At 39.5% G+C, this 27,847-nt stretch overlaps 1 protein-coding gene across 2 annotated transcripts; it reads left to right on the top strand.

Moving 5' to 3' along the window:
• Window positions 1–743: 743 nt before the first annotated feature.
• On the top strand, window positions 744–27,770 carry cpeb2 (cytoplasmic polyadenylation element binding protein 2). Of its 2 annotated transcripts, XM_066671042.1 has the most exons (11): window positions 744–3,117; window positions 6,321–6,590; window positions 12,079–12,169; window positions 15,800–15,850; window positions 18,923–18,946; window positions 20,592–20,762; window positions 20,929–21,018; window positions 21,400–21,518; window positions 22,214–22,328; window positions 22,510–22,691; window positions 23,221–27,770. In XM_066671042.1, exons 1-11 carry the CDS (start codon window positions 2,194–2,196, stop codon window positions 23,446–23,448), a joined length of 2,265 nt encoding a protein of 754 aa, XP_066527139.1. In that variant the 5' UTR covers window positions 744–2,193; the 3' UTR covers window positions 23,449–27,770. The 2 variants fall into 2 exon arrangements, with proteins under 2 accessions (XP_066527139.1, XP_066527140.1); XM_066671043.1 differs by lacking the exon at window positions 18,923–18,946.
• Window positions 27,771–27,847: the final 77 nt, after the last annotated feature.

Genomic DNA, 27,847 nt, shown 5'->3' on the forward strand with positions numbered 1-27,847 from the left:
ATCAAGCGTCACTGCAGTGAGAGTGACGCTACGTTACACATGTGCCTGTGAGAGCTCGTTGCTCAGAAGAGAAGGTGCAACCAAAGGAGAAATGTCCAAATGTGATGCAGAATGGTTTAGTACCATGCAAATGTTAGGGAACCCCAGGTCAAATGATTTTTTTCTAGATTGTCTATGTGAAAATAAAGGCATATCCTTGAGAGGGATCATATTGACATGTGGCATATTGAAGATATGCATCAGTTTCTCATTGCATCAGTTCAATTTATTTGCTAAATTTAACATATTGAAAAGAAGAGTAGATGTGCCATAACATTACATTTGCATATACAACATATTATGTTTTCCCAAATATGTTCATTTCAGCAAATAAACCTTAATTCTGCATAAAAATGTGTTCTATATTAACAAGGCATGTCAATAGTACTGCACATAACCGTGTGTGTAACACTCTTCTTGAAACCTTACGTCCATTCCTGGTTTAGATATTTTATCTTCCTAAACATTTATATCTGCAATTTCATCAGCCCAGTATGAATATACTTATGAATAGCACATATTAGATGCAAATATAAAGATCTATAAGATGAACCACCACCACCACCAGTTTATTTGCTAAATTAGTTTATGCTAATTGCTAAACTGTTTGTGTTCTCACAGTTCACAGGGCCATGGATACTCTGATTCAGTGACAATATATGCTACAAACTAAGACATTTTACAATGTGCTGTGTTAACTTTCATTATTTAGGTCATGCTTTTTGCATTTTATTGAAGGAACTGCTGAATATAAAAAGACAAAACACTAGATTCAAATTAGGCTAGTAGCTAGCCTGTGTAGGCTGTATTATGTACATAGTGGGTGTTGAGGGGTATTCAAAGACAGGAATGTTCAAAAAGGAGAAACTGTCATTATTTTACATTGGCCTTGAGAATTTCATTACTGTTCTACCCCTTGGTTACTTTGTATGAATGTACTTGGTGTATTTACGTGGCAGTCACAAAGTCGTTCAAGCTCAGACCAGCTCTTTGCCCTCTCTCTCTCACACACACACAAATACACAGCATGCACAGCCTTGTCTCTCTAGACTTGTGAGGACTTCCATAGACATCTGTATTACAGTAGCCAACTAAACCTACACCTACACCAAAATCTAAACCCTAACATTACTGTCACCAAAACCTAAACTTAACCCAACTCCAGCAATAACCTAAGTAACCAAAATGTATTCCTTCTGCTCCTTTAAGTGAAATACTACACCAAATGTTCTCTATAGCAATGGTGTGTATACTTAATACAATGTGAAATCATGTCACGTTTACATTTATACATATTTAGCCAAAGAGAAGTGTTAAACATATTAAATACTTCGATGTTTAAGACTCTTCGCTCAGGTTTCGTTGGTGTATGGTTTTCATGGATATTTTGGGCCTGTAAATGTAGAAAAAAAACATACACCAAGTTTGTTTTAATGCGTTGTGGGTCCATTACTTTCATTTTTTTTAAATGTATACTACTAGCCTAACCTTAACCCTAACATGTCTTCACCTTTAGGTTTTTTTGTGATTTATGTTCTAGAGAGCAGCTTGAGGTCCACATCAGGAAGAGAAATCCCCACAATTTGAGTCTGTAAAAAGGTTTTGGTCCCCACAACGTGATGTATTACTGGAAGACACACAACAGACAATCTCTCTCTCTGTCTCTCACTCACATACACACACACACACACACACACTGCGGCAGGGGGTGCGTGGAGGTATGGGGGGGCCATGGGGGAAAAGAACACGATGACGTGCTGGTGACGTGTGAACAGGAGGGTTTTAATCTGTGTGCTTGACTGTGTGTGTGTCTATGTATGTCTGTGCTGCAGCAGCACAGAGGCAGCGAGGGGGGGCTGGAGGCTAAAAACGGCACAAATTAACAAGAACCCTCCGAAAACAACGAAACAGACTTAATGCAGCCTCGGGGACCGTGATAGTTCTCGTTTCAGGACATTTTAAGAAAGCGAGCTCTTCCTCTGCGGAGTGTGAAAGAGAGAGAGGTGGAGGAAGTTAAAGGCAATGCGTTAGAGGAGGTCACTGTATTTTCTTGTTATTTTATCTCCCCTAAGGCCAAGCGAAAGGAGGAGTGTCGTCGCTTTTATATAAAAGGCCGTGCTAGAAAGACGTTTTTTTTATTCTGCATTGAAATAAATGGGTGATTACGGCTTCGGTTTGCTGCACACGGCGGGTCTCAGCAGCAGCAGCAGTAACGTCAACGTTACTAGCGCCGCACTTCTGTTCGGCGGAGCCACATTTCGCTCCGTGTCCGCGGCTTTTTTCTCGGATGAGCCTTCTGCGGTGACCGGTTCACAACAGTTCGAAGGCGGCGTTGTCGAAGGGAAAGGAGCCGGAGACGACAAACTAGCGCTATCGTTAGCCCGGGACGAGCGCCAGAGGAGCGACGAGTTCGAGGCGTTCTGCCCGGCGAGTGACCTTCAGGAGCCGCAGCCCTCATCCTCTGCCTCCTCTTCTAGTGGTGATTTTAACGCTTTTTGCCCCACGATTGACCTTAAAACCCCTCAGCCGCTGACTCTCTCCTCTGCTTCTTCCTCCGGCGAAGACTTAACTGCGCTTTGCCCGGCCATTGACCTTCAGGAGCCGCAGCCTCCATCCTCCGCTCCTCTGTTCGAGCTCCAGGCGGAGGCTCCGGCTGCCGAGCCCGAGGCCAAAGCGCCCCCTCCCGCTAACGTTACTAAAGAGCCGCACCTCCGCATGGACCTCAGCAACGGGCTCGCAGCGGGCTTCCAGGACATGGCCAGCGGCGCGGCCTCGCCTCCCCTGCCCGGCTTCGCAGCACCTTGGTCGGTCCACAGTAGCTCCCCGCCCCCTGGCCCACAACCACAGCCTCCGCCGCCAAGCAGCGAGCCCGACAACGGCCTGTACCCTGCACTGAGTCCTGGTCTTTTTCCCGGCTTCTCTCCGTGCGCTGCCGCGGTCAATGTGTCGGGCCTTGGTGGGCCCTTTTCTCCGCAGCCACCGCCGCCGCAGAGCCGTCGCTCCCCGGGCAGCACTCACACAGCGCCACCGCCTCACGGAGCCTTCCTGCAGCAGAGGAATAACTACAACCATCACCAGGTGAGAAATAAACACAAAACGACTGAAAAATACTAACATAATCATCTACCTTCAGCGGTGTCACCAGTTTAGACCTTAGTGTCCGTTAAAGACCATTAGAGTGGCCGTTAAAATATGCTGCAATGGGCAGGGCGATATACCGCTGTATACACACGATACATACAAGGGTGATTTTTTATTTAAAGTAACGGTGCAGTGCTGGGTTATATTTTATGTCTATATTTGATTTGTACCAAAAACACAGCACACAGACTGTTGGACGTGATGAAAAATGTAACTTAATCTTACCCTGAAAAAGGGTGTTGTTTAAAATATATGCTAGCGCTGCTGAGTTTATGGTTTCCTCATCTCCCAGTGAATAATCTACTTCAACAAATTGTATCATGTATTGTTAGTAAAATGAACAGCAATGTTCATGTGGAAATGTATGCATTTGAATAATGTAAATTCATAGTAGTGTAAAGTACTGAGCAATATACAATAAATGTACAGTAAAACACTGCCTGAATTATTTTACAGATGGTTTAAATACAAGAGCCAACATCTTTGTCAGATTTAAGTTAAATATCTACCATTAAACTCTCACATTTTGGTTTTTAAATGTAAATTTACTCAACTACTTGTATCCACTAGTATGTGCTTAGCAACCATTTAAATTGTAGTTCCCAAGCTGAGATATTTCAATGCGGATATCCCTGAGCAGAAGTGGGGAAAGAACTACAATACCCACAATGCCTTGAGCATGGTGATAGGCATGGGCATTACAGGTATCGAACTGAAGATTCAGGTAAAATGAAATTATCCTTGATATCAAGTGTCTAGACACGTTGTTTTGAGCCATGATTATAATTTATTGGTATCTTATGAGGATGAATTAAAAACCAAAAACTATGAAGAACTAAACAAGCAGCACTTCTCAGCACTGGCCACCATGACTAAGCCCATTCCCGTGTTACTGTGTAGTTACCTAATGTAATGATAATGAAATAACAGTGTTATTGTGTGCTCAGTACAAACCCATATTAATATAGCTACGGCGTGAAATTTGTGTGTTAATGTTAACGTAGGCAGCCATGCAGGCTGCTGTTATTAATGTTGTGTGATGAATGAAGTGTTCTGTGAACGGTAATCATTTTTCAACAGGACAAAGTGCTGTTATTAATACTTAAAAGGATGTAACAAAGGGTTCTCCTGACAATCTACTGACCTTAAGATTGTGTGTGTGTTTGTGGTGGAGCGGGTGTAGGGCTCTGACGAGAATGAGAAGGTAATGATTAGCCATTTTCACCCATTATTGTCATGATGTGACAAATAATTAAGCTCAAAAATTCAATAGCATTGAATAAGATAGAGTGCGAGTGAATTTGTGAGTGTGTGTCGCCCTGTGAAGGACTGGCGCCCCCTCCAGAGTTCTGGACCCACCGCTACCCGGAACTGGATAAACGGTTACAGACCATGAATGAATGAAGGAATACTTTATTGGATTTGTACTCTGGGCTTAGGCTTTAAAATAAACTATTTTGAAAAAGGTGTTAGACGTAACAAACATATTTCTGTGTAAATGAAGTTCTCCAATTTTTTTCTCATTCTATAACACTATAATAAACACTGCCCTGAAACTGGATCCAGTATAATGATCTGGATCCTTGAATGTAGGCTAGCATCATCTAATCTAATGCCTTTCACCTCAGCTCTTCTCTCAAATTCCCTCTTAGTTTGTCCTTCCATGGGCCAGGTTTGGTAGTAACTAACCACTGCATACTGGGAACACCCCACAATCATTTTCTCTTTTGTAAGATGCTCTGACTAAAACAATATGACCATCTTACATCAATGTTATTCATGTGACATGTCAATGGTTTTAATCTTGTATCTGATTACACACACAACATTGACACATTCATTCATGGGGGGAGAGTAGGAGGACATCACATGATTCCAGTGTTTTAATATACAATGATTGGTAAAAGCCTCAGAATACAATACAACTGTAGAAATTATATTCTGGCTTTGCTCAATCTGCTTACAATTCAGGACTGTTGCTGTATCATGGTGAATTGAAGACAAGGGCAGAGTTCTTCATATAGAGAGAAGTGTGCGTATGTGTGTTGTAATAGTGTTAAGACAAAACGGCCCTGATCTTACAGAAAAACAATACAATAACCTTTATTAACATTATTTAAGGTTAAAGATGTGCTGTTTCACATATGTGCTAAGTGTTTTTTATATGTGTATATATGGGACAGCATGCAGCAAGTCTCTAAACACATTGTATAGAATGTGTGTTTGTACAGAACTTCAGAATGTATGCATTGTGGTTTTAGACTTGTGAATTGCAGCAATTTGGAAAACAGATCATGCTTTCTTTCCCTGTGTCTAGACAGCAATATTATAATCAGTCATCAGTTCCCACCAAAACACTCATTTTGTCCTCTCACAAAAACACACACACACACACACACACACACACTCTTACACTCCAATGGTTAATTATATACTTAGCCCATCTAGGTTGTGTATATGGGTGCGGCAAATGCAAACTGAGTGAAAAACAGAAACAACCTGTAGCATATAGAGTGCAGTGTAAAATAAAGCCTCTGCTTGTGAAAATCCACCATTATTTCCATGTTGTACCTGGTTTAGCTGATCAATATTTCATTAAATTAAATAAAGTGTGCTGCTGATGGAATTCAAAACAATGTTTGCAATGGCTGAAGACAGGAGAAATTTGAACTGAACGGCTGTTCTTTTAACCAGCTCTAATTATGTCAACTGTTGTTTTTTAAAGACATCTTGGTACTTTGCATTGTATTTTATGTTTTTTAAATTATGTAGTGTTTTCACTAGTACAACAAAGTCTCTATCCAATGGTTTTGAAGTATTTACTTTTGCAGCATACTTTGCATACAAACACACCCAACTATATGTTGAAGTGTGTACTTCAGAGAATGTGTCATTTGTAAGCGATGAATGTGTGTATATGTGTGAAAGAGAGATTGTGTTGTTTGGAGTCAGTTAGAATTAGATGTAAAGCTCTAAAGCTTCTTACTACCTCAGTGCTAGCAGAATCACCCACGGCCAAACACACACACACACACAATACGCAAACACAAAAAAAACCACTTGATGCATATTGTGTTACATTTTGAAGTTGCAAATTGTCACCTCTCTCTCTCTCTCTCTCTCTCTCTGTCTTTCTGTAGCCCCTGATGAAGCAGTCCCTGTGGGGTGGTCCTCAGGGCAGTGGTTGGAGCTCTGGTGGGGTTTGTTGGGGTAGAGACCATCGTCGTGGGGGTGGCATGGGCGTGCCTGGCTCCCTTAGTCAGATCTCCCCCATGAAGAAACCCTTCTCCAGCAGTGTCATCGCCCCTCCAAAGTTCCCCCGCTCCACTGCATCCCTGGGGCCCAAGACCTGGGTGGACGAGAATGTATTCCGCACCGACAACAACAGCAACACTCTGCTGCCTCTGCAGGTACAAATTGTCTGTGTGAGAGAGAGAGATGTGATGTAGAAACTGAACAGATACTGGCAAAAAAGAATAGAATTCTTTAGAATTCCTTTATAATAAATTGGTGGAAAATTTAAGCAGTTCTTGAGAGTCTTTTTGGTCCAAAACAATGTCATGCTTGTTTGGTGCAGCGTGCACTACTTTCAGAACAGGTTTTCTCATATGTATCTTTCTTTCTGAGACCTTTGTGTTTTTGAATGAGCCTTGGAATAGCTTTGTATAAATTTATGGTTTTTAATTCAGAGTTTGGTTAAACAGACTCTTACTTTTTGGCATATTTTCTAGGCTGTAATGTATGCTAAACATCTTAGTACAAGTTTGAAAAGAGGGTAGAGAAATGGCAAGCATGAATATAGGGAAGAGTCATGGAGAATGGAGGAGAGCGAGTGTGTAAGGGGATCTTTTGACCATTGTTTTTGCTGATAGAAAGGCCACCTCATTTGCATCTTAACTACACCTGAGCACCTGGATTCACTCATCTGTATTCATACAGTCACCTGGATTCACTCGTCTGTATTCATACGGTCACCTAGATACACTCGCCTGTATACATTCAGTCTGCTGTATTTACTTGTCAGAAAATCCTGGATTTAACATTGGGAAAAATAATCTGATTCAGTCCTGTAACAAATTTGCCCTGAAATAGCATGCATGTAGAAGAAGAGTGAACTTGCATTTGTATGCTTGTTTCCACTGTGTACTGCTAACATGCTAAAGCAGCAACAAGGCTTATATGCTGCCTAAGGCAACGTAGCCTAGCATTAATAACAAAAGCAGGTGTGACCCTCTTTAAGAAGTAATGCAATGAACATATTATTGGAAAATTTGAATGTGAACTGATTTTAAACTTTGCTTTAACTATGCAAACTAGTGCATTAGGGGAAGTTAACATGCACACCCTGAGCAGAAGGCAGCCATCTCCAGCACTCAGGGAGCAGTTGGGGGTTAGGTGCTTTTGTTCAAGGGTAACTCAGCCGTGGATGTTGGTGGAGGAGAGAGCACCCTTCCTCTACTCCTCCCACCTACAGTTTTCGTGCTACTTGAGGGGATCGAACCAGCAAACTTTCAGTCCTGTGTCCGCTTCTCTTAACATTATATTATAGCTGTAATCTTGGAGTAATTTCTGTTGCTAACATATTGGTCTGTAACAGTTACACTCTCTGTGGACCATAAAGAAGCCATGATTGTTTTTGTCCTTTAGTTTGGAATGAGCTTTACACAGCGTAATGTACATGTTGAGTTGCATGACAGGTGTAGCATCCACCAATCCACAGTCTGCCCTGTTGGAGGAACTCAGCACAAGCTGGGCATGAAATCAGAGTCCCAGAGTCCTTTAAAAGGATCTTTCAAGAACTGTATCCATCCCAGGCTTGTTTTCACATTCAGTTGAGTGTGCTTTGTTGCTTTCTCTGCTTCCTTGTTCCTGCACCCTTCCTGCAGTTTAAAATTCCTTGCATTCCTGGCACTTTGCACTCCTTCCTTCCCGGTGTTCCTTTTGCCTCATGCTCCAGAACTACAGAACATGAGTCATCATCAGTCTGAGAGAAAGAGAAAAGGGAGAGAGCAGCTGGGCAGTGGAGCAAAGGACAAAAACATGGAGAGTGGTGTCAAAATACATAGATACATTATCAGTCTAACGATGATGATTTCATTACATCTTTTTCAGGATTACATTATTTGCTGTAATCATGACCTATAATCTATTTGTACAAATCACCTAAACAATGATCACCATTCATGTTTCAGACACTGTGATTGTCTGGAGACTTTGTGAGAGTCACTGAGAGAGCTTTTCCTCTCTATTTGCAATTGGATTTTTTTATTAAACATTAATGAGGACTTTATCAAAACAGATAACAAGCACAAATCCTTAGATTGGAAGTGTTTGTGTGTTTGGGTCGTGTGTCTCTCCATGCCTGGTGCTCAGCTGCTTCTCACTTCTTTATTTTTGGTAACTAGTACTAATGCTAGCTCTATATTTAGCTGTGCTAGCACCTTCCATGCAGTGGCATATGTCTAAACTCAGAGTGTGTGGGGGTCTTGGCACTGCTGGGGATCTGGAGTTCTGCGTGAAGCAAAAAAAAAAAAAAAAAAAGAAATCACACAATTTTATTAATTTAATCTTTAATAATATTTAATGTCTGAAATTAGCATTTGCCCTGGAGCTATAAAGTCAGGAATGTAATGTGCAATTTATGTCAGTTTTTAAAGTTTGAAATGTAGCTTTTTCATTGCATGGTACCTACCAGGCTCGACTCGGCACTGCTCAATATGCTTTTACCTGGTTGTATTTCGACTACCACGGCTCTCTGGTGAAATGTAGCCACTCTTCTCTAACAGAACCCTTCTCTAACAGAGGTTTGTCTCGCATGCTTTAACAACACAATGGCAGAGGTAACGTTAGTTTACTCATTTTTATTTTTTGGAACTTAACACGCCAATCAGAGTTATACATTTGTGCACGTCCAGCTCTTGCAGTAGTCAGCCACCAATCCAAGCAGTGTTTTAACCACTTCAAAAGACCATGGCATAATTTTATGAGCTGCTGTTGTGAGCCGGTTTGTAACTTGGAGATTTTACAGATGCCAGGAACATCTCTGGCCAGTCAACACTCTGCAATGTTTACTTTTAATACCTACTTGGCTCACTTGGAATTGGCATTAAGTAGAGACTAAAAGTGCCAGTTCCATGTACCAGGTAGTACATTTGCCAAGTGGAAAAGCAAAAAACTGGGCCGAGTAGATACCAGCAGTGGAAAAGTGCCAATATATACATTTTGGAGACATCTCTCCTGGAGACAGGGCAGGATTTCAGTGTGAACTATTGCAAAAGTCTGCAAAGCTATACAGTTCCTCAGCATTTCTGATACACACAGAGCCAACCTGCACTGAATAGAGAGCTTCCACACTGAACAAAATGTCCATATTTCACACACAGTGTGAACACCCATATCTCTTAATGTCATCATGTCTATGGCAGGTCACGTACGTTGTTGTCTTTTTAATCATGGCCATATTTGATTGTGATTTGTATTGGGGTCTGAATACTGCAAATATTCCAATCAATTGCAATCAATACATTTGAATACTACATCTGTTTTAGATTGCAGAATAGGGCCATAAGTTTGGATTGTGTGATTGAAGTTTTTCTCACTATTTGTAGAATGAAAACATGATTAACAGTTAGAGCGTCACAGTGGGAATTCATTCAGTCTTTCATTGGCCAGTCCGTCCTAGGAGTGAATGTTTTGCACAGCAGACACTCCTGTGCCCTCCATAGTCTTATATTTCCACCATTGATGCCAATGATATCAGCCTCTATTTGTGGTTTGCAGTGAGAGAAGCAGGAGTTCCCACTGCAAGAGATTAAAAGCAAATAAGACTGGTACATTTGCCTGGGCTTAAGGGAGTGTATCCAGTGCATGTGTTCTTTTTTCTCATGGATCCGCGCTAAAGCCGGACTCTAAGCAGCCGATGGCGTTTGGGAGGGACCAAGAGACGGGCCGCTGTAATCTGGTATTATCCATCACAGGCCTGCTGCTCCAGCAAGCTATGCCAGAGTCCTGGACTCCACTGTATATCAGTATATCAGCATGGATATGTGAATGGCAAAAATGCTTGTTCTTTTATTGTTATTGAAATCAGTGTTCCCCATAGATATATTTCAGGTCAGATCGTAGACATTTTGAAGCTGCCAGTGTTGTCACATGAAATCACCAATGTCATGCCGGGTCACCACTGCACAGGTCATGAGTGCACAGAGTGCTGAGTCATGATATGGTGTAGGGTTTTGGTCAACAACTAAAGCATTACCCTATTCTGAGGAAAATGCCGTGCAAGCAGTGAAAACTGCTGCCACTTCACTCTCATAAGATTATAACGTGTATGTCTTCACAACATACCCGTATGCACTTTACTGAGCGAGGCAGAGATTAGCACAGAACTCATTTCAATTCTTAGCCAAGTGTCATGTGAGATTTTAAATATAAGGGATACACTGGGAATATTGCAGTAATATTTATGCACAGTGTATTGCATGTAAAGGCACATTTGTTCTGTGTTTTATAAGCTTTCTGAGTCAGATTAGTATTTCAGTGTGTGCATTAATAATAAGCAAAACTGTTTTAATAATCCTAAAAAACATTAAATGACACATTGCATGTCGGCTTTATTGCAACAGGAAGTTTTACTATATTTATAAGCTCTGTAAGAGACTTAGATGACCAATGACCACAACTGACTCTTTACACGTAAAAGATAGATGAACTCTGGCATGTATAATATGTCTGTTCATTATGTAAACTACATAGTGCCTGTCAGTTCCAATAGAAAATCCAGTACTGTAGTAGTTAATTAGAGTATCAAGTTTACATTAGGCAGGTTTTTGCTGGACATGAAGAATGCTTGATTCCGTATGTCATTCTAAACGTCTCTAATGTAGCACTATGTTAGATATTTTAGGACTATCTGATATTTCTAACTGATATATGACAAAGCATATTTGAAAGACATATTGAAATTGGCATTAGCGGTTAATGAATTACTACTTATAATATTTTGCGTATATTGCATAGTTATTAAAGCGGTTCTTTAAGGTTTAAGCCATTTATTCTTAGGCTACAGAGCCTAGGGGCCACTTGGACAGATCGGCCAAAAAGGAATAACACTGACACAGCTAGTAGGCACCAGTTAGCCTAGCTTGATGTTATTTGTAGAATGATCAGTACAGCCTATTACGTTCATTCGTTGTTAGAAAGATTATGGGATTTTAACAAGCGTATTCCATTAAGATCACTCCTAAGATAAAAGCACGCTCAAACAGGGATGCTCAGGTGAGTGTAGGTCATAATCTGTGAAAGTGGGCAATAAAATTGGAATAAAGAGTTTAAAAGGCTGTGGACAATAAAGGTTGGTACAGTTTGAGAGCTCACACAGTGTGTGTGTGTGTGTACGTGTGTGTGTGTACCTATACTTGTTTAAAAACTAAAGCAGTGTGTTGTGTTTGCACAATGATCATTCCCTCTGAGTCCAGACACATCTGTGTAATTGTTTTCTAATCGGCAGGGCATGCCCTCCTGACAGTTATAGCTAAGTAGAAAGATGTTATATGGCCTCCACACACACACTGTCTGCAGGGTGTCCTAAAGGTCTTCATTTTTCTCTGCTGGTATTCTGGTAAACACAATGTACGCATGCACTCGCACAGAAGGAATGTCCCAACCTGCTCTCAGCCACATTAATGCACTCGCTGTAATCCTATAATGCTCATGCGACAGGTTGCCATGGTGTGCCTTTGTGTATTGTGCTAGAATACTGGCCATGTCCAGAATTATATTATGTTTTCCATATAGTGTAATTTATTTTTGCTTGGTTCACTGATGTTGTAATGTTGGAAATATTAATTATGGGTCCAATTTAAACACTGTAACTTCTCTCCCCCTCTCTCTTCTTAGGATCGGAGCAGAATGTATGACAGTCTTAACATGCACTCACTGGAGAGTTCTCTGATTGACATCATCCGTGCAGAGCAAGATCCTCTCAAGGGTAAGATTCACATCCGGCTTCCTGTGGCCCCTATAAAGCATTTTATCACTCACACATTTTAACACTCACAGGGAGAGCTGCAGCGTGGGGTTTCAGTGTGTATGTGGCAGCTGGCAGCAGGAGGTAGCAGCCAGTGGCAGCTGCCCCTGACTGATAGCTGCTAACTGGGCAGAAGCTGCAACTAACTGGTCAGGGGAAAATAGGACTGGTTTACTACAACCTGAACCCTTGGAAGAACTACATTATTAATTATGTCATTATTGAAACATTATTAATGTAAGATGTTATTATAAAAAGTCTTGAGATAATTTGAAAATCTCAGTATGTCTTGGTATATCAGCTACATTTGGGAAAGTGTAGTACAACAAGCAATAACATCTTTTTCATCTAAAACGATATGATATAAAATGATATATATATATTTGAATTCCTTAGTTTACTTAACCTGCACACATTATCTTTTAGACTTTACCACTGTGCAATCAGTGAAAAGTTCTTCTCAAATCCAGTTTCAGATGTTTGTGAATTTCTAATAAGTTGGGGTTAGAAAATGTAAATTAATCATTGTCTCTATCAACAATCTTTGCTTCTTAATACACAATGACATTTCAACCAACTGTCTCTATCATTGTTTTGCATATTTGTCTTTTAGTGCTAAGCCTCATTTATTCCACACATTTTGTCAGCCTTTTTTTGGTGCCATATTTAGCTATATTTAGGGTTCTTTTAAATGTTCTGCCATTTTCTGCCAAATATTTGACTGCGGTGCATTTTTAAGAACAATTGATTTTTAAGAACAATGAGTGAGGAATGAGGGACCTCCCTAAGCCAACACATTTGTAATCATAGAGTGTCCTGGTCTGCTGTAGACTTGAAGCAGAATGTTACTGTATAGTATGGGAGTGGCAAAGTGCTGCAGTGCCTCTCCCTCTCCCTCCCTTTCTTTCTCTCTCTCTCTCTCTCTCTCTCTCTCTCTCTCTCTCTCTCTCTCTCTCTCTCTCCATTTTCTCACCCTGTCTGCATGAGCAGATGGAGCAGACATACGGGGCAGTGCTCACTGCAGAGAGAGCCAGAGTGCAAGGAGGATAACACATTCTAAATCTATCCTACAACTCATTTTCTCCCAGTATTAAGAGTAATCCATTGATTATTATCTACATTTTTAATTGAAATGTAATAAATAGTACACACACATACACACACACAAAATACAATGGGAGGGCCAAATAGAAGCATAAGAAGCTGAAGAAAGAGATAGATTCTTCTGCCTGAGCAGTGTTTTGCATCGCAGTAACACCAAAGCAGACAATTAGCTACACTAGTATAGTATTTTAACATCACAATTCACTGAGAGGAGGGCAACCACGAATAATTCACGAGATATGTTCAAAGAAAGTTATCATTTGAATACAATCATTTGTTGAAAAGTCATTTTTACACATATATGGTGTTTGTAATATTTTTACATTTTCTTAGCTTTAAAGCTATTGCCCCATTAATTAGCATTGTACAAACATAGTATGATCTCAATTTTCCTCAAACTTTGCAATGCACAGACAAATGCCCAACAAAATAGTGCACATGTGAATGAAAGTGAATCAAAATTCTTCACTAAACTCACCATTTAAATGGTTCTACAGCAGACAGAAATCACAGTAAAACTGAACTGTGTGTAGTGCTCCTGGTTCCTTCTATATCACACACTGTAGTTCATTACGACAGATCATAGAAGGGTTTGTGTTTATCACTCTTTGAGGGCTGCAGTTTAAAAATAACTGTGAATTATGGGAGAATAAATCAACAGACATTTCCTAAATTGGTAGAATGTGGTTCATTGTATATGTTACTCATCGGCTGATTCTCTCTTGAATTTGTGGCTCGTGTGAACAGAACTGTAGATTTGTCACTTCATGTTTTCCTTCGTTTTTGATTGATGACCCAATATGAAGAATGTAATACTATAAGTTCGTGACAATTTCACTAGTATATACAAAACAGTCACTGCTGCTGTAGGCCTATAATAGCAAATTTCAGCAGTGTTATAGACATCCTATAGAGCTGAGTGTTTGTGAACAATTCGTCACCATTAAAAAGGTTTGCACTGTTAAACGGTATCCTGCCGACTGGCTGCTACTACTGTTTAGCTCCATACTGGAACTAGCATAGAGTTCATGTTGAATTAGCTTTTATGCCATTCCATGCTGATGGTAAATATATCCAGGTTTGGTTGGTGATAAACTACGTAACTTCAAAGCTAATGTAAAACCAAATAAGCAAACCTCAGACCATTTCAGATTACTTAGCAACATGGTAGGTTTTGAGACAAATGTGTGTCAGGTTTTAAGGGAGCAGTGAGCACAATGCCAGTTGTAAAAAGCATAGGGCAGGATCACTGCATGAATCACTATTATCCAGGGTTGTAATGGTGGTAATGGCTCAGTGAACATCGGAAGGCTTCATGCTTGGGCTGTGTAGAAATACATGACACTAGGCTAGAGAAACACAAATATGTTGCCATTGATTTATAAGTCTCACTTCACAGAACTGTAACTTGTGTGCTGTTTTTAGACGTTTGAGTGGGCAAACACACAACAAATGGTATGTGTGTTTTCTTAGAGTACACAGCCTCACAAACTCAGTATTAAGATATCTTGAAGGTCCTCAAGATTTGTGTGATTTCTCCAGACGTATCTAAAAAACAAAGACAAATAACAAAGTTGATGAAATTACAGATGGCCCGATGCCCAGTTTTCTCTACAATTTAGTCATGTCCATGTGTGTGCTAGTAAGCTCTTCCCTGTCACATGACTCTTTAAAGCCATGAGGATGAGGGCCAGCACATGATTCCTCCAAGCTATATATAACAACATTGTATCTTTTCAAAAAGCCACTAACACAGTATTATTTGACTGCATTATTAGACAACATCACTTTTGGAGGACAACACTAATAGCCATAGAGTGACCGGGATAGAGGGACGGTTGTGGTCTTTTCTATTCATGACCACAAATGGCTCTAGCACTGCAAGGGATCAAATTGTAAACCTACCAACAACAGGAACAACTCTTTCAAATTTGCCTTAATATTTGGGTATTAAATCTGGTTTCCAGTACTAGCAAGTAATCCAAATTCAAAGATTGAAGGACCAGCATTGAGGACCTCTGGAAATGACTTCATGTTCATATTGCATTAATAACCAGAGCTGACAAATTCAGGTTTAAGATCTAAATCCTCCCCAGAGGTTTTTTCAACTGTCCTGACACCTCTGAGACTGGCTTGAAATGTTCATAAAACTGTAAAACAATTATCGTGATATTAATGTGATGGTCATTAGCATCCAGACTAATAAATTAAAAGTTTACATTGGGCAAATATCTTCTGAGCAAGTTTAGACCATTACTATCCACTGGGCCTGAAAGAAATTAAATGTGTTTCTATAAAACATTCTGTGACACACTTGGATGATTCAAGTATATATAGAAATGGCCTGGTGATTACAGCATACCCACCCTGAAGACTTTGCCTATTTTGCTGAACTCTACACATCACAGTAAAAACTGGTGTCTCACATTTGTAAAACAGTGTTTCATGCAGCTTTGTATGTGTGTCTTGTTTCTTTTTCACGTTTAGGCCGCATAGGATGTCCACATCCTGGTGGTGATGGCCTGCTCATGCTCAATGGTAATTATATTCTCACTCCCTAGCCCAATTGACCCTGTCAACTATAACGCAGCAACAGCATGCTAGAATACTGTGGGTTTTCTTTTTTTTTTCTTCCAGAGTGTGTGTTGTAGATTATTAAAACCTGTCTGATGACCATTCATTCATTCTCTGTAAGCACTTATCTAGTTCAGTGTCACGGTGGGTCCGGAGCCTACCCGGAATCACTGGGCACAAGACAGGAACTGGAGGCATCAGTCCTTCACAGGGCGACACACACACACACACACACACACACACAGAGTCACTCACACCTGCGGACACTTTTGAATCGCTAATCTATCTACCAATGTGTGTTTTTGGACTGTGGGAGGAAACCGGAGCACCCGGAGGAAACCCACGCAGACACGGGGCGAACACACCACACTCCTCACAGACAGTCACCCGGAGCAGGACTTGAACTCATATGTGATAACCAGTATTTTTAATAGATAATATATATATTTTCAATTGACCAGAGTAAGAACACATTTTAAGCACCATTTACAATTTGTATAGTATAGTCTTAAGACGGGGCCAGTGGAGAGGTTTGTTGGAAGTTCTGACATGTTCTGAGTGCAATATATCACCATTTCATGTGTCTTGTGCTGTTTCCTCCAATCAACTCCTCTCCATTTCAGATTGTGCCATATCTTCGGGTGCTGCAGATGTTGGCATCATGTTTGTCCACCACTGTGCTCTACAGTATATTCTAAAGATATCAGATTTAGATCTAGAAAAGCTTCTGCACCTAGACCCATATTTATTAAATATCCTGACAGTAAAGGTGCTCAGAATTGCTGATTCCTAATTTAAGTGCAAATGGTCAGGTTCTCAACAAGCAGTCTAAATTTCACCATCTGAAATGCAAGTGATCCTAGAAGTTTGTAATGAGCCTGTCCCAACTGAGCGAAGTGGTCTGGATGCTTTAACAGATCAGTAAGATAAGCTGGAGCTAGATCATTAAGGGCTTTAAATGTCATAGTCAGTGCAGGACCTTCAAGAGTTCCAGAAATCTGTCTGCATGCTGGAATGGAAGTGTTTGAGAAGGCAGAGCAGTTCTGCATTTACTCCTGACTTGTGTCTGGTTAAGGAAAGTGCAGATGGAGCACTTGGCAGCTGCGTTCGCGTGCTCAGACAATTCTTGTCCATTTATAGCAGCGCAAAGGACACATCTGCTCTCTGTGCACGGTCAGGCCTGGATTGACTGCACTTACTTTGGGCCCCATAATCCCTCACTCACTGCAGATCCTGTATTTTTAGTGTTGTACACTGATGGTGCTTGTGTATGAGCGTTGAGTATGGAGCATCTGGTTACTTTCTTTCATACTGAAAGAGGATATGCATATACGTCTAATGCATCCTCTCTTTAAATAGGTAGATAATTTTCCTCCTACCTCTAGATGTAGTCAGTCAGGCAGGACATGTTTCTTGTCTGTTGTAGGCTTCTTTAACCTTTCTTTAGCTTTTTGAAACTGATAGTCACCATGTTAGCACAAAGAGAAGCTGATAACTAAAAACAATAATATTAACCATCTTGAAAAGCATGCTTTCTTCTGGTTTACCTATAACAGTATGTCATACATAGTAACAATTCATAATTCAAATCACTTAATTTGTCATGTTTTTAGGCAGGAATCTGACTATTTAGGCTTACACTTTGCACAATACAAATCTGGTGTAGCATAAGCTTAAATATATTTTTAGGATTTAATTTGGCTCTCAGATGTAATGCTTTATTTCTTTCACCAAACACACATAGAGTTTTGTTTTGTACAACTTCTAAATGACATGTAAATTCACAAAAAACAAAGCATGCGTTTCATGCCAAACAAGCTGGTTTGCTTTGCTTAGTCACATGATTAAGCAAACTTATTGGTAAAAGTCACATGAATCATCATTACTCAGTGTTGGTCATGTGACTGGCTGGAATGCAAACATTACAGACTCCAGTACGAGAGAGATGGCCTTTCCCCAAGTGTTCGCTACAGAGTGACACTCCATATGACGCACAGTAGCAGCCCACGTGAGCTCTGGCAGATCTCACTGTATTCCATGTCATGAAATACATCATAATTAAAATAATAATATAAATAAACTTGAGCTATGAGAGATCATGACATTATTACTGTGCATACAAGGTCTATGAAATAGATTATAGAGATCTGCATTTAAAAACTAAAGAAACAACCGTCAAAGGCCTCAGTAGAGATTCTATCCAATGAGGATTAAGCTTTTACAGCTCATAAAGAGTAATTGGAGGAGCCTGCCTCTAAAAATTTCAGTCGCCCCGCACTCGCGATTATATCAGCACATGTCATCATGACGCAAGTCAGGCAAAAGTATTAACTGGCATTCACAGCACAGAGCCAGTTCGAGCAAGCCTACTAAGATTGGCGAGTGTCTCCCTACTCACTATACTTGGCTCCCTACTCACTGTATCACTGTTGTGCAATTAAAAACATGTATCTCCATTTTCATCATTTGAACACATTTTAATGATGAATGGACCAATAGAAATGCTCCAGAATTACTTGGAATAAAATCTTCTTACATTCACTTGCATAAAAATTTAAGAAGATTTTTCCCTCTCCTGTAAAGTTACAACTTTGGGAGATATTTTGTATTTTGGGACATATTCAGGGGTCTGTCACTTCTAATGCCTGCTGGCTTGTTTCATATCAAACACACACTGTTGGCAGTTTTCTGGAAGTTTCTGTGTTGTAATGTTAAACCCCTTTGAGATATTTTCTTTGTCCTTGCGTCATTAAGTAAATCATTTTAAAGTATTATTCTATATCCATTGAGGTTGTCAGAGTACCAGAATTTACATATTGACACTTTTAAAAATGTTGCCCAATTGTAGTATCCGCATGTTCAAGTCTAAACAATAACAAAACAATAACATATTTGTCACTGGCGATAACTGGGGATACCTGCAACTCCTAAGCAATGTTGTATGATTGTTTGTGTGTGTAATCTCAGGCTCAAGTTATGATTAAGGTCATGTAAAGCTTGTTATAGGTATGTCTACTATGTTCTGTTTACATGCAGCAAGGAGCTATGGGAGACGACGAGGTAAAGTCTACTTCCTGTGCCATGCTGTGTGTGTCAGCATGGCTCAAAGTTGTTCAAATATGTGCACTTGTCTTTCTGTGTGAGTGTGTCAAATTTCAGCTCAAAACTGAGAGTGAGATCTAACTGTGTGGCCCTGCAGCAGATCCCTTGTGTATTAAAAAGCCATTGTAGTATGTCTGAGTTTGAAAAAGGGGGATAATGAACGCAGAACCATTACAGCCTAAATTACAAGAACATACTGTTCTTAAAGTAATTATTTAGCAAAGAATCATTTAAAAATGTCCCCTTTATCACAAGTCAGATAACCAGGTAAGTTTAGACATCAGACGGACTGTGATTTTTTTAAATATATATCTTCCTTTGTACTGGAGGATAGCTTGTCCTTACAAAACTTGCTGCTTTAGCCAGTTGTAAGCACTGTGCTGTTTGCATGCCTAAGGGTGCCTATGCAACTAGACAATGCAAGGATGCATACACATACACATGCAGATCTTGTCTATCTAGAAGGTATGCACATGGTTGGAGTCAGAGCGGAATTTGTACAGTTCGAAATTGAGCAGGAAACAAGACATTTGGATCATTTGAAAGAAAACTAACAGTAACCTGACAAACCAGAATATAAATACACAATGTGCCAGGGTGCCGTATTCTGCCTGGCATCTGGCATCTGCCTAGCCTACCCTCCCTTGTTTCTATTGGTTAATGTGCCTGCAATCCAGAATCCGATTCTTAAATTGAAATGGTTTGAACTTTCTGACGCTCCACTGAGCTTCTTTTTCTGCAAACAGGCACATTTGTGGAGAGCTGACACAGCGTCCTAACAGAAATACACTGAGGGAGTAAATTTTTGACACTCCGTCAGCCTCTAGTGCGTAGGCACCAAAATTCATCGCATATTGGCTTCAAATAATGTCAAGTCATTAAAGAATCGACTTGGAATACACTTATAGACTTCATGTGGTTTCGGCATTGTATAGCTGTATATTGTTATCTCAAAATATCATTGAGCCTGTTAAAGATTATTTAATAACTTAGCAAAATTTAAGGCAACCGTGTGATTTTATACACTGATATGGAAGCATAAACTACCACTGCTTGATAGCTACATGAGCCTCCTACCTCCAGTGCCAAAACTAAAGAAGCTTTAGAACTTCAAACACACATCATAACAGTTCAAGTACATAGAGTGTAAAGCGAAATAAATTATTAAATTATTAAATTTAAATTATTTTTCTGTTGATCCGTCACTAGCAGTTTTCACAAGTAGCTGGAATGATTTTTCCAGTCACTTCCTGTCTTCAAGGTTTTGCATGAGCCATGCATGATGCTTTAGTAAATCAGTTTTTAATGAAGTGCGCAAACACACATGCTTACTTCAGACATGTCCTCTGACAGTTGTATGCCAACGTTTAAGAGTCCCTGAAGGATTTTCAAAGTAATAGTACAGAAAACATATTTCTGCACATTTTATTGCATTGAAACTGTTTATTTGCTGTTCCAGCTTCTGGATTTTCACCAGGCCAAACTTTTGCATACAACTTTAAGCATCTAGAATGATCATTAATATGTTTTGGGGCTGCTTGTCAAATGATATAAAATCATGTTCCTAGACCTCACCAGTCTCTATTTTTTCATCTCTCTACAGGACGCTCCTCTCTGTTTCCTATTGAAGACGGTTTCCTTGACGATGGACATGGTAACCAGGGTGTTCCAGGAGTTTTGGGTTCCCCCAACTACCCACATCAGAACGGGGAGCGGATTGAGAGGTTTTCTCGTAAAGTGTTTGTAGGTGGTCTGCCCCCTGACATAGATGAAGGTGAGCTGAGAAGAGGGAAAGAATTTTTTTTAATTACAGCCATTTATGCCTTGCCTTGAGCTATTGGAAAACATAGTAACCTTAAATCTCTTACTATGTGTTTCAAGCCTTGCATTTATTATATACCCTCTCTCAATTCTATCACTCTATCTATCTCCGTTTGTAGATGAGATCACTTCGAGTTTCCGGCGTTTTGGACACCTGGTGGTTGATTGGCCACACAAAGCAGAGAGCAAATCTTACTTCCCTCCAAAAGGTGCTCATACATTGCCCCCACAAACATAATTCCATATTATACTCATTTGCATTAGCCAAATATTATTAATAAAATAAATATTAATCCCTTAATCCAGGGATGTTCCTTTAGAGGATGACCCTTTGTTCACTATGCAAAAAGCAGTGAAACATGCCTGTTGTCAGTGGGCACCCAGACATTAACAATTAGACTGTATATATGTATTTGTTTGTAAATGTCATTGTGACAAAAATTAAAAAGCAGAGAAAAGTGAGGGATACTGCTTAAAGAAATATCAAATCTCAGATACCTGGCCCAGAATCTCTTTTATATCTATACATATAATTGAAGGCTGTTCTGTTTTCAGCATCTGACGGTCAGTGTCTGTTTTGTGTTACCAAGGTTATGCCTTTTTGCTGTTCCAAGAGGAGACCTCTGTGCAGGCCCTGATCGAGGCCTGTCTGGAGGAGGATGGAAAGCTCTATCTGTGTGTGTCCAGCCCCACAATCAAAGACAAACCAGTGAGTCAACTAAACAAATAAATACCAGGAACATGCCTGTGTGAGAGGGCGGCACGGTGGTGCAGCAGGTCACACAGCTCCAGGGACCTGGAGGTTGTGGGTTTGACTCCCACTCCGGGTGACTGTCTGTGAGGAGTTGGTGTGTTCTCCCTCTGTCTGTGTGGGTTTCCTCCGGGTGCTCCGGTTTCCTCCCACAGTCCAAAAACACACATTGGTAGGTGGATTGGTGACTCAAAAGTGTCCGTAGGTGTGAGTGTGTGAGTGAATGTGTGTGTGTTGCCCTGTGAAGGACTGGCGCCCCCTCCAGGGTGTATTCCCACCTTTTGCCCAGTGATTCCAGGTAGGCTCTGGACCCACCGTGACCTTGAACTGGATAAGGGTTACAGATAATGAATGAATAGGACATCAGTACTGTAATATAAAAAATTCTTAATAAAATAATTTAACCTTAAGAGGTCACTTTTATTGAATTTCAAATAATAATCTGAACAATATGACACTTTTTCTTTTAACTTGCTGTTTGAAGCTGAAATGCTTTTAAGACAAGCCAAGTTTTCCTTTCAGTAGACAATAAAATTACAAAATGCTATATGTCTATGTCTATGTCTGTGTTTATTTTCTAGTAAGAAATGACAGTTTAGCTGTGTTTTGATTTGCATTTCATTAATTATGGATATTTTCGATGTGTTTTTCAGGTTCAGATTCGCCCTTGGAACCTGAGCGATAGTGACTTTGTAATGGACGGTTCCCAGCCTCTTGACCCCCGCAAGACCATTTTTGTGGGTGGAGTGCCACGCCCTCTTAGAGCAGGTAGAGCATGTCAAACATGTTGAAAATGTACAAATTTTACATTTATTTAGTATGTTTATTACAAGGCTTCATGCTCATTATTAAGATATTATTAAAGAAGTTGTTTACAGCTTTACAATCACTTTTTGTTCAAATTTTCCTAGACGTGACTAATATTTGAAATGTGGCTTTTCTTGTCCAGCTGAGCTGGCTATGATCATGGATCGCCTGTACGGGGGCGTGTGCTATGCAGGAATCGACACTGACCCAGAGCTGAAATACCCAAAGGGGGCGGGACGTGTGGCCTTCTCCAATCAGCAGAGCTACATCGCCGCCATCAGCGCCAGATTTGTCCAACTGCAGCATGGAGACATTGACAAGCGGGTACAGCAGCAAGACATGCAGATATTATTACTCTTTATATGTTTCCAGCTGGATTTTTATATAGAAACAGATTGGTCTTGTACAATCACTACACAATTTTATATGTGAGATTTAAAAAGTAGATATAAGAATGTTTTTGCTTGGGGGGCAGCCTGTCTGTCTGCTGCTAACCCATCCACACACCCCTCTAGTGGGCATAGTGCGCAATTGTCTCTGGAAAAACCTTGATGACGTAATCTCTTGATGCCTGCCCTGGGTCTATAACCAATGGTAGCAAATCGATATTTCAGTCAATGAACTAGATATCTTTATCATGAAATAATTATTTACAGGATGTAAAATAAAGTAGATTAGTAAAGAACATTTGTGTATTTTCAGACCTAATCAGCTAAAAGATAAATAACAAAAGTTAATATAAGATGATGATGAGGATCTTGAGAGTGAGGCTTAGAATACAGATGCTTGGTTATATTTCAAACCTGATCTGTACATTTCAAACCCTGCTGAAGCTGTAGTCTCTTGTCTGCAGGTGGAGGTGAAGCCCTATGTTCTTGATGATCAGCTGTGTGATGAGTGTCAGGGGGCTCGCTGCGGAGGGAAGTTTGCTCCATTCTTCTGTGCTAATGTCACCTGTCTGCAGTACTACTGTGAGTTCTGCTGGGCCAACATCCACTCCCGCGCTGGCCGCGAGTTCCATAAGCCACTGGTCAAGGAAGGAGCGGACCGTCCGCGCCAGATCCACTTTCGTTGGAACTAAAGAGCTACAGAGCATCTGAGAACCGAGAGGTGGCCGAGGTGGGGCTAGACAACGCTGTGTGTACGGCAAGAAAAAAGTGCTTTGAGCCCAAGCTATCAGTATAGAGCACCTAACAGTATACAGTATATAGAGATCTATAATATATTTATCTTTATCTTTTGTAGCAGCCAGACACACTACACGCCTCATTTTCTTTCACCAATCCACCCACCCACCTTTTGCTTCTCCTCTCCCCCACCCACACATCTCAGGCTCAGAATGGAGTGTTTTTGTGGTACTTTCATGTTTTTTTTTTTTTAAAAAAAAGGAGATTAACAAAAAAAGAGATTGATTTTTTGTAGTTTTTCAAATTATTTTTATATGTGAGATTTAAAAAGTAGATATGAGAATGTTTTTGCTTGGGGGGCAGCCTGTTTGTCCGTCTGTCCGTCTGTCTGCTGCTAACCCCTCCACACACCCCTCTAGTGGGCAAAGTGCGCAATTGTCTCTGGAAAAACCTTGATGACATAATCTTTTGATGCCTGCCCTGGGTCTATAACCAAAGGTAGCAAAACGATAGGAGGCATGAGAACGAGGCGTTTCTGCCATAGAAAACAATATTTTTCTTCCCTGTATTGTTTTTATGTGCTCTTAGTAGTTACGACAGGATAATTCTAAAAGAATATTAGAGTTCAAATTTTGCTCTCCATTTTTGTCCTGCAAAACAGATCGATACCTCAGACCTGCGGATCTGGTTTGTTATTGCTCTTCTTGGCAATTTAATCACAAGCTATATGAGACGCTTTGCTGCTATAATTCTGATGTAATTGCTAGATGTATAGTTGTGATATCTGATGGCATCTTTTAACAGAATCGTGTGAAAAATCGAAATCAAAATGCAGTGTGCACTCTCGCACGGGCGGAAGAATGGAATGTGAAAAAACATAAGTGCATGTTTGTTGTCTTTGCATTGTTTGCATGCAGTAGGCTATAGAGGTTATCAACATGTATAGGAAAGAAAAAAATTACAAACACATAAAATTAATTTTACTGTAAACACAACACTATGTAGCATGAGAGGACAAAAAAAAATTAGACTCTCAAGTATAAGATACTATCAATAATGGTGAATATTAAGGAATACTAAAGTTCAATTCTTACTAAAAACTTTTGCATGCATTGATGTGATGATTTGTTTACATACATCGTTCTTTGAAAAAACATCATTAGTTCTTAGGTTAGTGATTTCCCCCATTTCGTGTATCAATGGTTAGTGAAGAAGCAGTGTGCTGTCCAGTGCTCGTGTGTCTCGTCTCTGTTTGTCGTGTGACTAGTTTTAGATTCAGGTTTTAGTTTAGTTACGACTTAGTGGAAAGTTAGAACATCTCAACATCTAGACTTTGCCCCAGTTAACCACCCCACCCCCCCACTGTTCATCATATGCCCTTGCTGGCTGAAAGGCTGCTGGTTTACTAAACCACTCAAAAAATATTTTTAATCTAGTTATCCATTACTGTAGGTATGAGTGTGTGGAGAAGATCCTATAAGGAAGCATTTTTGCCTTTATGTGCCCGAAGGCAGCTTTCCTTCAGGGAAACTCCATCTCTTTCGCTCTGGACCGTGCTGTCCTTCAACTGTGTGGTTGGTTATGTGGTAAATGTAAAAATCAGTAGACGTAGACTATATAGGTGGAGATGGACCTAAAACCCAGGAGAGTTAAGAGAAATGCAACCCAATCAATAATGAAAAAATAACATTTTTTTATGTAAAATGTTTTTGTAGTGAATAATTTATTTTAGTCTGCACAAGTCTCATTGTACTGTACCCTCCTATTGTAATCAAGTGCAACTCTGTAGACAGTGTTAGGGACAATCTTTCTTTAAGCAATGGATGCTGTTGTGTTTAGCAGCAGTTTGGTACTGTATTTGTTTATGTCTTTATCTGTCTTTCTATGCTCTCTATGGAATTAGCTAGTTAGCAATCTAGTTGCTAGCTATCTTTATTACTACACTTGTATTTATTCTGCTTTCTCTGTCTCCCAGACTGGCTACTCAGCTACCTAGCTGAACAATATCACCCTAATCTCCCTTTAGATCTCTCAGTCTCGCTAGTTAGCTCACTTGCTGCTAGCTATCTTTCGTTCTCTATCTGTCTGTCTGGCTATCTTCTCTGTTTGGCTGTATATCCCTGTGTTTGTGGCTTTGGTAACGTTCAGTGCCCTGGTGTGCTGTCCTGAGTATTTGTGATTTGATTGTTTACGTGTCTACTGTTACCACATTGAGATGACGTGTGTGTTTTATTTATTTCTTTTCTTATTTAACTCAACTATTTATTTGTGGACGTGTCACCAATCCCTAAAAGTTTAATGATCTAATCTCATTATAACATGCACTACTATCCTACAACCCCTGGCAAACCGATGTTATCTGATAGAAATCTGTTCTACTGTACGCTCCCATCCAGCCGTTGACCAATTTTAAAAGCCAAAAAGCTTTTAACAACAAAAATAAGTCGTTAGCATTTTTTTGTCTTTAATTTGTAGCGTATTGTAATTCTGATTTTAATGACTATATCAGATTATTTAATAATCGTTTTATTTAACTTATTTGATCAAATCATGCAAAGACCGTGTGCCCAGATTTTATTCTGGTGATAGTACTAATCCAGTTGTGTACTCTGAAAGAGTTGAGTTGATATGTGGAACTGAATGGCATTCGAAAGGGTGGATTAAATCTTTGCTGTCAGAGCAAAACTTGTATCTCATTTTATGTCGTTTTCATTTTTTGATATAAAATGGAAACACCAGCTGGCCTTTACATTGTGTGAAATCTCCGTGGTGAATGGACCAAACGAATTGGTCCTTAAAATTGAATTCAATATTTTTTACATTAACTTGCATTCAACATTTAGATTTTCCTTCTTCTATAAATTTACCATTGTGAAGATACAAGGTTATTGTCCGACAGCGATGAAATGCTTTTTCTTGTGAAAATGGTGAACAAATGGTAGCACTGGGACTAGTGAGCTGTGCCCCAAAGTACATGAAGGAACATTTTCCTGAACTGAGCCTGTCTAAAAACGGCTGAAGGAAATAGCACCCTTATGTCACCATATCCCTTTAACTCTTACTGTCAGTGGAGTTTGTGATCAGTACTGTGTCCTCTTTCCGTGTGGAACACTGTTGTTGTACATGTGTTTTATTCTTTGCTGTTTGTTTTTTGTACAAAATCATATTTATTTCACTATTTTTGTAGACGACTCTTTGATTTGGATTGTATTTTTCTATTTTACTTATTATACACCCTTCATTTCCAAAATTATTTATGATTCTGTTCACAAGCAGGGTTTCTGATGAAAGATACTTTAAAAAGAAAGCCTGAATGAAAGCTTTCTTTAAAAAAAAAACACCCATGCAACTTTGTGTATAGCGATATATTAATATATACCGTAGTTGGTTTTAACATTTTAACATTATTAATATATAAGTTCATTCTGAGTTTTATTTTGCGAAGAAAACATTGAGGGTTTTTTTTTTTTTAATAATTAATTATTTTCATGGAAAACACTTGAGACTCTCCCCCGGTTGCATCGAGTCCTAGCAGGTCTCTCCTCACTGATGCGCAGAAACTTGAATATAACACATTTTGAAAGGCTGACTAACCTCGAATCTGTGTTGTGACGTGCAATACTGTTTCTAATGTTTGTATAAAAAGTGAGAATTACAGTGTATACCTTTTTAATGCAGATTTATTTTTTTCATTGCATATTTTGCAAATTTCTGATTCACAGTGTCATTTTTTACTGTCAGAAAAGATAAACCCCTTTTTTTCATTGCAACTATTTTTAAATCCAGATATCTTTGTACTGATGTAAATGATTGTAGTTATTTTAAATAGCATTTTGCTAACAAAAGGAGAAACTTTTTCATGCATATTTCTATTTCATTTCACTTTATTTTACTCTTTTTTATTTTACTTTAATAGTAGCAAAATACTTGGAATAATTTTTCATATATGTCATTAATATTATTTTGTATTTTTATGTGAAAATATATAAATATATAATTTTATGATGCTAATTGCTAAGATATTATTTTAATTTGAATTATTTTTAAAGCTAAAATCTTTGTAATATTGTTAATGTTACTAGTTTCTAAATCAGAGTTTGTGTATAGATTCCCTCAAGTGGTTTATGAAGTGTTCGGATTGTAATTATTACTGAATGGATCTTTGATATGCAAAATGAATATCACGTTGATTTTTATTTAGGTTTGTTTTGTATTTAAATGGGGTGTTGATTACAATCTTGTTTCTTTCATTTCCTGAATAAAGACCCGTTCTGTTTGGACACAGCTGGAGTCCTGACTGCACTTCTTGTTTCTTAATTTATTATGTCTCTTAGGGATGGACGATACGGCCAA

This window comes from Hoplias malabaricus, chromosome 5 (assembly GCF_029633855.1).
Source record: "Hoplias malabaricus isolate fHopMal1 chromosome 5, fHopMal1.hap1, whole genome shotgun sequence".
Taxonomy (NCBI): domain Eukaryota; kingdom Metazoa; phylum Chordata; class Actinopteri; order Characiformes; family Erythrinidae; genus Hoplias; species Hoplias malabaricus.